At 39.8% G+C, this 12,547-nt stretch overlaps 1 protein-coding gene across 1 annotated transcript in view; it reads right to left on the bottom strand.

The window, feature by feature from the left end:
• Positions 1–12,547, bottom strand: part of LOC134794204 (transferrin) — a 57,567-nt gene that overhangs the window by 30,072 nt on the left and 14,948 nt on the right. Inside the window, exons 4-5 of the mRNA XM_063765950.1 lie at positions 3,308–3,426; positions 665–824 (exon numbers count right to left, since the gene is read on the bottom strand). Coding sequence (XP_063622020.1) covers positions 665–824; positions 3,308–3,426 — 279 coding nt within the window. The remainder of the gene's footprint in view (positions 1–664; positions 825–3,307; positions 3,427–12,547) is intronic.

Here is a 12,547-nt window from a genome sequence, read left to right as displayed (position 1 = left end):
AATAAACTTTCTATCAATGCTACTACGAAACTTGATACTTGATACAAAATTTGGTGAAGAAGCTGGGGAAGGCGCGAAGCTCATTCTTCCACTTTTGGAGTGTAGGTACGATACTTTGGCTGGCACTGACATGAACATGTGACATTGGACACTACTTACTAAAAGCAGAGTTGGTCTTTTGATCCGGTGACCACTTCCCGACGATGCAGGACTTGGTGAAGAAGTTGGAGAAGGCGCGAAGCTCATTCTCTTTAGGGGAGAAATTCACGTCGTTCGATACGTTGGCTGGCTCTGACTTGAGCATGTGACATTGGACACTACTTACTCCAAGCAGAGTTGGTCTTCTGATCCGGTGATCATTTCCCGACGATAAAGATATTGGCAAAGAAGCTGGAAAAGGCGCGAAGCTCCTTCTCTTTAGGGGAGAAGTTCACGTCGTGAGATACGTTAGCTGGCTCTGACTTGAGCATGTGACATTGGATACTATACTGTCTATACTTACTCCAAGCAGAGTTGGTCTTCTGATCCGGTGACCATCGACGATACAGGACTTCGTGAAGAAGCTGGAGAAGGCGCGAAGCTCATTCTCTTTAGGGGAGTAATTCACGTCGTTCGATGCGTTCGCTGGCACTGACTTGAGCATGTGACATTGGACACTACTTACTCCAAGCAGAGTTGGTCTTCTGATCCGGTGACCACTTCCCGACGATACAGGACTTGGTGAAGAAGCTAGAGAAGGCGCGAAGCTCATTCTCTTTAGGGGAGAAGTTCACGTCGTTCATCTTGGGGAAGATGCTGCGCTTCATCAGCATGGTTAGTGGAATCTGTGGAAGGATGTCTACGTTATACTATTCTGTATTAGACCTGTGGTCTCCTTTAATTATTTTTTCTTTTTAGGTATGACAAAAGTAAACATTTTATTTATATACGAATAAGACAATAATAAGACAAATAAATAACTCCTTTAATTGCCTGGCAAGTTAAGGAATGTCAGCATGTGATTTTTGCCCCAACAAAAAGCAACGAGGACAATCTTGCTTTTGAACGAGCTTATAGTATAGATTTGAATGTACGAGTACAGTGGCGTTAAAAAGTGCATGGATAGATGTGGACCGTAATGCCTTAATATTACGGTTGAAACACGTACTATTGAGTCCAACATAACATAAGATACTGTACCTACCGTGTCAAGTAGGTACCTTAATGTTTAATGAAAAGGCGTCTCATTTTCATGACATACCATTTTTTTAGCATCATCAGACTTTACGGTTTCAGATGCCCGGTAAAGCCTAACCTAATGTTCGTTAACTATGCTCAGCCTTTGACAACCAAGTATTTGCCCAACATTCATACAGAAAATTTTTCATATTTGCCTTGTTGTAGGGGTAGGCCTACGAAACAATCCATAAAATCCGATCGAATGACGAAGCAAACATTTTTAATTCCATGTATTCCTTCTGTTACAAAAGAGTCGATTATATCACCCAGTCAGCACATTTGCAATTAACCGAATGACGAATGGTTTTCGAACTCCGACAAAGCGTTCTATACCGTTAATACGACTTGTCTCGGCTGTCGTGTCGGTGCCGATCTGCCGATGCCGTTCGGTCGTTGATTGAATTACAATCAGCGAGGATGAAACATTTTTCTTCGTGAAACGAAACACTTTATTGCTTTTCGTGCTGTATTTATGAAGCTTTGAGGAATTGATGCCTATTGTAGAAATGTAATGTTGGTACTCGTTTGAATACTTGTTGACGTTGACATACCTTTGCATTTACAATTCTAAAACGGAACCTTAAAAGGTTTCTACAATAAATGGTAACGAGTGACAATACACGTACCTATATTTCGACAATCTCAAGGAATCAAAACGAATAGCGTACTTCCCGTTGACCTAGAATTATGAAATTTGGCAAGTAATATCGTCATATACAAGTACAGGGAAAAATCTCAAAACTCAAATTTCTAAAAACAAAAAAAAGTTAAATTTGTACGGAATCCTCGGTGGGCGAATCCGATTCGCACTTGTCTGGTTTTTTCCTAAAAGACTAAGTAGATCCGTAATCTTTTTAGAGCTACTAATCCCTAGCAGATGGACAACATTAACAGGGGGCCTACCGCGAACCACGTTTGACGTGTTGCCTTTCTGTCGCACTTGTAAATTCGTACGTATGTGTGACAGGGAGGCAACACGTCGAACGTGGTTCGCGGTAGGCCCTCAGGAATAGTAGATTGTTAACCAAGGGTTGAAAGGCACCCATTTCTGTCGAGGTAGTTTGGCGCTCGAACGCAGTGAGAGCGCCAATAGTCCGAGACGGAAATGGTGCCTTTCACCCGAGTTAAACACTCTACTTTTCATATCGAATGCGAGGAAACCAAACAAGACAAGGCAATTTCGGAAAATCAGCAATTGAAGTACCTAATAGACCTACGGCCATGATTTTTTTCATTAGGACTTACTTGCAATCGGAGACTTTACAAGTGTAAAGATTAATAACCCCTTGCGAAAATCATTTAGATTGCAATATTTACGAAAATACACATTTTTTAACAAACTGCAGTAATTTTAAAATGGTTTGTACATTATAGTATGAAAATCAGCGGGATTGCCTCTTACTTTTTAATTTTATACTTTTTCGTTCTAAAAGCCGCAACAGGCTACCGGACCGCACCGCGACCTTGGTGCACCGCACCACGTAATAACATAATAAAAGTATTTTAAATATTAAATAACTATTTCATTAATAATATAACAAAATTTTTATCTTGTATTTTATTTTATTTTCATGAATATAGTGCTAAATAACTTTAAAAACCAATTTAATATCGTACAAAGGTTTAACTGTGGCTGTATAAGATTTTGCCTTTGCTAATTTACGCAAGTGTAAGGTTTAAAAAAATATTTTTGGTGTATTCCTGTTGGTTCCCGCCTTACGAAATCGAGTAAATAGAATTCAACGAAAGAAACAAGAAAAAATTGTTTTTAACAATTTACTTACATCATTTTTTATAAAAAAAGGATCAACGTGGGATTAGTAAAATTAAACAGTTACCAATTGTTCCAAGCGAGGAAATAAAGACACTATTTTTATTCTTTATTTATTTATTTTTAAACTTTATTGCACATACAAAAAGTACAACAGGCATTTTTCCATTTTATTTCCACCCAGTTGTTCGTGGGACGGGGACGCAGAGGAGTACACTACTTTTCTGCGCTAGAGCATAAACGTATCACTTTCTGCGCACCTTTTAGAACAACAACGACCCACTTTCAGAGCATGAGATATGAAAAAGTATATCTTACCTTATAGCCGACGTTCCTATTGACCCCCGTATGGCAAGATTTCAGCCCCTTCAGCTGGTCTAGGTTGTTGATCGGCAAGTCTTTGTGGACAACGATGACGGCTTGGTAACGGAACTCCGCTGCAAAAATAAGCAATCGTTAATAAAGACTTCCCCTTCTTCCTCGCGTTATCCCGGCATTTTGCCACGGCTCATGATACCCTGGGGTCCGCTTGACAACTAATCCCAAGAATTGACGTAGGCACTAGTTTTTACGAAAGCGACTGCCATCTGACCTTCCAACCCAGAGGGGAAACTAGGCCTTATTGGGATTATTCTGGTTTCCTCACGATGTTTTCCTTCACCGAAAAGCAACTGGTAAATATCAAATAATATTTCGTACATAAGTTCCGAAAAACTCATTGGTACGAGCCGGGGTTTGAACCCGCGACCTCCGGATTGAAAGTCGCACGCACGCTGACACGCTATTACCGCTAGGCCACCAGCGCTTCTTAATTAAGAGTATTAAGACTAATAAAGACTATTTAGATACTAATTAGTTAACGCCCGACGCAAAAATAGGGGTGTTATAAGTTTGAGGATATTATTAAGGAGGCCTACATCTCAAGGATTGAAAAGGGCTAAAGAAAATAAGTTTGACGCCAATGTCTGCTGTCTGTCTGTGTCTGGCATCGTGGGTCTGAATGGTCGGATGGACCGATTTAGATGCGTTACTCGTACATACATAACTTAGGAATAATCTGCGATGAACTGATTGAACACACAAATACTCGTAAATGTCCTTACCAAGATTTGAATCCGGGACCTCCTGCATCGCAGGCAAGGGTCACTATGTCACTAGGTACCGACTAAAGCCTAATAGATGGCCGTTGTATCTTACGGCTCGGCCACGACATTGCGTAACTTGCGACGGCGGCAGCGGCAACCATAGGTTGGAGCGAGACACCGCGATCGGACCTTTCGTTCCCACCTATGATTGCCGCCGCCGCCGACGCCTTTCGCGCAATATCGTGGCTGAGCCGTTATACCAATGGGATGCGATATACGATGCGAGTGATATCATGAAATAAAATTGATATCGATAAGTCCAAATCGAGCTCAGGTATGATTTACCAAGCTTATGGTAATATTACCGTATCAGCTCGTACCATACGTTCCGGACCGCAATAGAACATTCATAAATGAAAATTTGGCCCGACGTGAATTAAGTAGGTTTAGACTGCAACGTTCATCAGTTTATCTTGCTGAGTGATTTACTACTTTAAATCGTGGTAATAAAGTCGAAGTTTCAAAATGGCAATTTCAGACCATTACAATGAACAAACGGAGTGAAAGATATGCAGAGCTGTGATTCCAATTGCTTACGGGGCTCGGGTGCTTCAAAAGTTTAGGAGTACCAGTAGGTACACAGCTGTGTTAGTGGGGGGACACTCGTCCTTTCGGGCTATCTCGGCTCCGTTCGGCTCGGCATTGCTCCGAGCAATTATTAGGGTTGACACAACTTTACGTCCCTTTGCGTGCACGACCACAGAAAATACTTGAATTTTGACAACCCTAAATAGCCGAGAGGGATAGTGAATCGCTGTCAAACTTCGGTTTTGTATTAAGAAGTGTCCTTTCTGTACGGTAGTACTATTATTTATTCTGTGGCTGTGTGCAATATGTCCAGCACAGCTATGCCCCTATTACGTTTGACATTTTTCGAATTTTTAATAATTATAAGAGTTAGGAGCATTCAAAAAATTGTATGAAATCTATTTTCCCTCCTAATTTTACAATAATCAAAAAATCTGAAAAAGTCAAATAAAAAGACATGGTCATCTTAAATTTTATGACATAGCTACAGGTACATGAATCTGACCGAACGAGATAGTCTTATGTATCTTTCAGTAGAAGTCGCAGAGAAAGCGCTACTATTGTTTGTCCTTGTCTCACATTTTTTTTATTTCCCGTAAATTTTGTATGGTTTATGGTGGGCAACAAATAACCTCGACCAATCATAGTGTCGCATTGCCTATGTTTTGTCCCTCACCACAGAAAACGGCACAGGGACGACCATCCTACCATCTATGATGACATCTTAGAGCCGCCATACACGGACTGCTCGAGCAGTAACCCAGTGATCAACATACACGGACTGCTTTTGCAGCTTGACCGCATGATGAAATTTCACCGCGCAGCCTACCGCCCGAAGCATTTGCAACTGCTTGAGCGGTTCGTGTATTGCGAATGACGATTTTGTATTGAAACTGCAGATCACCCAACGGCGACCGCTTGAAGCTGTTGGCACTGACTGCTCAAAGCAGTCCGTGTATGGCGGCCCTTAGGGCGTCATCTGGCGTCATTAAAATGAAAGTCGGCCAATAAATGTCACCGCCTAAAAAAACGGCCATATTTAATTAAGCCAGAAAGCATTTTAATGTCGTTAAAAATAGATTAACAAAATCTCATCTCTTCTCCTTCGGGGGTAGAACCTTCGGCACAATTTATATTAATAATCAGATCTTTTAATGTATAACATTGAGATCCGCGGACATTCTAACGAGGCCCTCATTTTCTTAATGAAACTCCTTAAATATCCGACCAATAAGAAGAGTCTCGGTAAAATTTCCACTAAGCTTGCTTTGCTGTTTTGTTTACGCGACTAGTGATGTGCCATAGCCGTTTTAATATTAGCACCGGATAGTACTTATTCTCAAATAAGTTTTCAAGAAAAGATTACCACCGGCGGATTAGCATCGGCGTACCTATGTGTATAGCAACATTTTTTAACGTTAATTGCATGAAATTATTAGGGTTCCGTACCCAAAGGGTAAAACGGGACCCTATTACTAAGACTCCGCTGTCCGTCCGTCCGTCCGTCCGTCCGTCCGTCTGTCTGTCACCAGGCTGTATCTCACGAACCGTGATAGCTAGACAGTTGAAATTTTCACAGATGATGTATTTCTGTTGCCGCTATAACAACAAATACTAAAAACAGAATAAAATAAAGATTTAAATGGGGCTCCCATACAACAAACGTGATTTTTGACCAAAGTTAAGCAACGTCGGGCGTGGTCAGTACTTGGATGGGTGACCGTTTTTTTTTTGCTTTTTTCCGTTTTTTTTTTTAATTATGGTACGGAACCCTTCGTGCGCGAGTCCGACTCGCACTTGCCCGGTTTTTATATTATAAGTCGCATCGAGACGATATCACGGTGGATCCGTGGTGACTTTTCGTGAAAACCATTGAGGTGGGTAGGTATATGGTAAGGTAGGTGTTGCATGCAAAAAACTAGATACTCACATTTGCTTATCTAGATAGACCAGCGGTCACGTGACAGACAACAATAATAAGCAGACCACGTTATCAGTGGTGAAATTTTATTGAAACGCAAGGGTTGGCACTCACTCCTCCACCGTGCGGGTAAAATTCCGCAAGCTATTGGGTAAAAGTACGCACGTGGGGTAATTGTTCGCATCAAGAAAATTTCAATGGAATTGTCAATAAAATAAAGTTTAACGAATATTTATGAAATTGTCTGATCAATATTTTAGAACCACGTGACCTGCGGACGCAAAGCGAAAGCAGTTCGACACACGTCGCATTATTGATGTAAAATTATGACCTCTATAGTTTATTTAAGTCAAGTTATGAAGCAATAATCAAGCACTATACAATATCTTAAGTAAAGTATTAATAGTTATTAATATTGTTAAATTAGTACGACTAGTACGTGGATATTGATCAGACAATTTCATAAATATTCGTTAAACTTTATTTTATTGACAATTCCATTGAAATTTTCTTGATGCATACAATTACCCCACATGCGTATTTTTACCCAATAGCTTGCGGAATTTTACCCGCACGGTGGAGGAGGAGTGCCAACCCTTTGCATTTCAATAAAATTTCACCACTGATAATGGGGTCTGATAATAAATATGTTGATAAAAATTAAATCTAGTTGATCAAGTAGAGGTATTAGTAGTAGTAGTGGTAGTAGAGGATAACACTCTTCGATTGAAAAATGCCTTTTATAGATTTATAGGGGAGAGGGGGGTAGCCTGGTACACTTTTTACATTAATTGTCATAGTTCCAAATATTACCTATTGATACCAGTTTTAAGCCTTTACACAACAACTTACGTTATTAACCTATGTAATTACTGCATTTGCACATATATAAAGCTAAAGATAAAAGTACAAATTAGATTTTTGCAACTCAAGGAATAATGTTCGATACTGCCCCAAGAGTGGGTAGCTTTGAACTTACATGGGGCAGATTTGAAAAATGGGCTGTAACGGCAATAATATCGAGATATACGCGTTTTTTTTATCTGTACTTGGTACAATTTGTCACTAGAAATAATCGTGTTAACAGTTTACTCGTACAATTTGCAGTTACAACAAAGATGGGGTAGTTTTGTACACATATGTTTTTTGGAGTGTTCAAAAGTGCCTCAGTGGGGGTACCTATGAAAAGTATTGAAATCTTACTAAAGCTGCCCCCTTGAGGCAGTTTTGCACACCATTTTTCAAAACTACCCCAATAATGTTTTAACAGCGGATTGTATGAGTATTTATTATATTTTGATTTTCTTTATTTTTATAGTTCCTTACCATTTTTACCTGTTAACAAATAAATCAATAAACTGCAATGTTTTAATTATTTATAGAATACTAATTTAATATTTTGTAATATTCTACCTAAATACAAAATTCTAATAAATATTATATTAAACATGACTAAACGTAATAAGTACCGAACCACTTAGTTCATGGAATTTAGGTAAATGTATTATTAGCATTTACTAAAATAACTAAAATATTATTACGGTTTTAATTTACATACCTAAATGCCAGTCAATATCGGGGCAGATATGAACATTTCTTATGGCTGGGGTAATTTTGAACAAACTGCTATTCAAAACTGCCTCCTATTTATTTTTCATAACTACCCCAACACCTACTTAAAAAAATAAACTTCGTTATTTTATAGAAACATTGAAAATTTTGATTATTCATCCTTCTTCACTAAACATAATAGATTGTTCTATCTGATAAATTAACTTTCACTGACCAGTTCCTTCAAATACAGCCTGAGAAACCTTACAAATCTGCACAAATACCGCTAACGGGTAGCATCGAAAACAAACTAAGCTACTGATTCGTTCATGTTCTGTCAAACTTCAAATATGTCAGGTGACAGTTGTGTGGGTCGATGTTGCAAGCCCAAAATATGGATTTGGATCATTATTGCATCAAAAATACATTTTAAACGCATTTGTTCTAAGCTGCCTCCAGTGATAGCTACCCCCCTCTCCCCTACGGTTTACCCTTGAATTGCTGACAGACATTTCATCGAATGTTATTTCGAAGACAACGTTTCAAGTATTTTCATTTCATCGACAAGTTATTGCGTCGAAGAATCGATACTAGTAAATTTAAAACGGGGACTTTTAATTGGTACTTGAGTTATTTTGTATATAGTTTATATCGTGGTATTTCTTTACGGGTTTTCTTATTTAATTTTGGATTGTATTTAATAAAATTTATTACGCGTAAAATTATTTCAATTTGTAATATTTCGTTATCGAAACTAAACGCAATCACGTCAGTCGGCTCACTCTGCACGATTATAGCTATGTGCTCTAATTTTGAAGATATAATTTTACAAGGCTGCCATTTTAATTTTAGGCAAATTACAAATAGGTTGGTAACAATAATTTTACTTACTAAGCCGTTCATTCCCTAGTAGCATTTTCGTTGGGGCCCACGGTGCCAACGGTAGGGAAAACGTTGGGATGAGGTTCGTTCCGTAGCCAACATTAATTTTGTATTGGCCCACCATCGCATTTACCAACATTCGCTGTGGCACAGATGCCCAACAATGGGCCTTTGTGTATTTTGGTACCGTTGGCTAAACAACGATAATATTCGTTGGCCCAATGATGACATATATCGCATTTACCAACATTGGCAGTGGCAGTGATGCCCAACAATGGGCCTTTGTGTATTTTGCTACCGTTCGCTAAACAACGATAACATTCGTTGGCCCAATGGTGACGAATACCGCATTTACCAACATTGGCTGTGGCACGGATGCCCAACAATGGGCCTTTGTGTATTTTGGTAACGTTGGCTAGTCAAGGATATCATCCGATGGCCCAATGATGACAAATATCGCATTTACCAACATTGGCTGTGGCACTGATACCCAACAATGGGCCTTTGTTTATTTTGGTAACGTTGGCTAATCGACGATATCATCCGATGGCCCAATGACGCCAAATATCGCATTTACCAACATTGGCTGTAGCATTGATGCCCAACAATGGGCCTTTGTGTATTTTGGTAACGTTGGCTAATCAACGATATCATCCGATGGCCCAATGATGACAAAAATCGCATTTACCAACATTGGCTGTGGCACTGATGCCCAACAATGGGCCTTTGTTTAGTTTGGTAACGTTGGCTAATCAACGATATCATCCGATGGCCCAATGACGACAAATATCACATTTACCAACATTGGCTGTAGCATTGATGCCCAACAACGGGCCTTTGTTTATTTTGGTAACGTTGGCTAATCAACGATATCATCCGATGGCCCAATGACGACAAATATCGCATTTACCAACATTGACTGTAGCATTGATGCCCAACAGTGGGCCTTTGTGTATTTTGGTAACGTTGGCTAATCAACGATATCATCCGATGGCCCAATGATGACATATATCGCATTTACCAACATTGACTGTGGCACTGATGCCCAACAATGTGCCTTTGTTTATTTTGGTAACGTTGGCTAAACAACGATAACATTCGTTGGCCCAATGGTGACGAATACCGCATTTACCAACATTGGCTGTGGCACGGATGCCCAACAATGGGCCTTTTGTATTTTGGTAACGTTGGCTAGTCAAGGATATCATCCGATGGCCCAATGATGACAAATATCGCATTTACCAACATTGGCTGTGGCACTGATACCCAACAATGGGCCTTTGTTGATTTGGTAACGTTGGCTAATCGACGATATCATCCGATGGCCCAATGACGACAAATATCGCATTTACCAACATTGGCAGTAGCATTGATGCCCAACAATGGGCCTTTGTGTATTTTGGTAACGTTGGCTAATCAACGATAACATTCGTTGGCCCAATGGTGACGAATACCGCATTTACCAACATTGGCTGTGGCACGGATGCCCAACAATGGGCCTTTGTGTATTTTGGTAACGTTGGCTAGTCAAAGATATCATCCGATGGCCCAATGATGACAAATATCGTATTTACCAACATTGGCTGTGGCACTGACGCCTAACAATGGGCCTTTGTGTATTTTGGTACCGGTGGCTAAACAACGATAACATTCGTTGGCCCAGTGAGCACAAATATCGCATTTACCAACATTGGCTGTGGTACTGATGCCCAACAATACCAGTTGAGTTTGCTTGTGGCGTCACTAGATGGCGTTACTGTCTCCAAACATCGAAGTTATAGTTATTTTCTCGATTATTCCGGATATAATCATAATATTTTTAAAAGTAACTTATAAATCTAATAGCTATAACTATAAAATTTATACATAAATTTAAAAAATTGTATTTTACCAACATTTTCTCAATTTAAATCTCAAAAAACATAAATCTCGCTTACGAAGTTTCGAAGTGCGGTTAGTATATATACAAATTAGAGTGTATAGTAAGTGTACTTGCTTCGGCAGTACATATACTAAAATTGGAACGATACAGAGAAGATTAACAACAACTGCTGCCTAGCCTTAGGGCCTTCATGTGGATACAACCAATGCCTACCGTAGTGTAATTGTAATATTTATCAGCAAAGGCCCAACGTCGTATTACACAACCACTTACTTAACGTAGGGTAACTGTAGGACTCGTAAACAAAAGCCCATTACATAATTAGACTGTAGGCACACTATAAATTACACAACTATTTACCTACGGTAGTATTGTAAGAATCCTACACAAGGCCCAACGTTAAAGTTACAATCTTGGCCCTTTGTGGGACAAGCTGTGTTGGGCCTTCAACCTGGTGCACGACTACCTACCGACCTACCTGACTTGCCGTTGGGTAATTGTTGAATTTGCAAACAGAAGCACAACGAAAAAATTGCCCTTTTTTATTTTTTTGCAGTTGGCCATACAGCAAGCCATACGGCCAAATGTAACAATTAACCAACCATCAAACAAATGTGTATAGGCCCAACCACGGCCCAACCAAAACCACCACCGTTAAATAATTGTATGATTTATTTAAATAGGCCCAACGAAAAAATTACTCTAATGGCCCTCTGTTGGGAATCTTCGGGAGGGCCTTTGTCGAGGGCCCTCCAGCAAATCGTACGGCCAAATGTAACAATTAACCAACCATCAAACAAATGTGTATAGGCCCAACCACGGCCCAACCAAAACCACCACCGTTGAATAATTGTATGATTTATTTAAATAGGCACAACGAAAAAATTACTCTTATGGCCCTCTGTTGGGAATCTTCGGGAAGGCCTTTGTCGAGGGCCCTCCAGCAAATCGTACGGCCAAATATAACGGTTGCCCAACTAATACGTAAACAAAGGCCCAACAAAATCCCTACAAGAAAATGCTATTAGGGTTTCTATGTAGGGTCGCAGTTCTAACCTAACCTAAACCTACTTTGAAAGCCGTTCGTTTCTGTGTGGGATCGCAGTTCTAACCTAACCTAAACCTACTTTCATAGCCGTTCGTTTCTGTGTGGGATCGCAGTTCTAACCTAACCTAAACCTACTTTGAAAGCCGTTTGTTTCTGTGTGGGGTCGCAGTTCTAACCTAACCTAAACCTACTTTGAAAGCCGTTCGTTTCTGTGTGGGGTCGCAATTCTAACCTAACCTAAACCTACTTTAAAAGCCGTTCGTTTCTGTGTGGGGTCGCAGTTCTAACCTAACCTAAACCTACTTTGAAAGCCGTTCGTTTCTGTGTGGGGTCGCAGTTCTAACCTAACCTAAACCGACTTTGATAGCCGTTCGTTTCTGTGTGGGGTCGCAGTTCTAATCTTACCTAAACCGACTTTGATAGCGTTCGTTTCTGTGTGGGGTCGCAGTTCTAACCTAACCTAAATCTAAAATTCTTACAACAGAAAAATGTATAAATGTGTAGTACGACACATAAAAATTTATTAAAGTAATACGTCGAACAAATGAATTGCAATGTTTAGTAGTTGCACCAATTAAAATAATTTGAAACGAATTAGCGA

Source organism: Cydia splendana, chromosome 10 (genome assembly GCF_910591565.1).
Source record: "Cydia splendana chromosome 10, ilCydSple1.2, whole genome shotgun sequence".
NCBI lineage: Eukaryota > Metazoa > Arthropoda > Insecta > Lepidoptera > Tortricidae > Cydia > Cydia splendana.
This window is presented reverse-complemented; position numbering and strand designations above follow the sequence as displayed.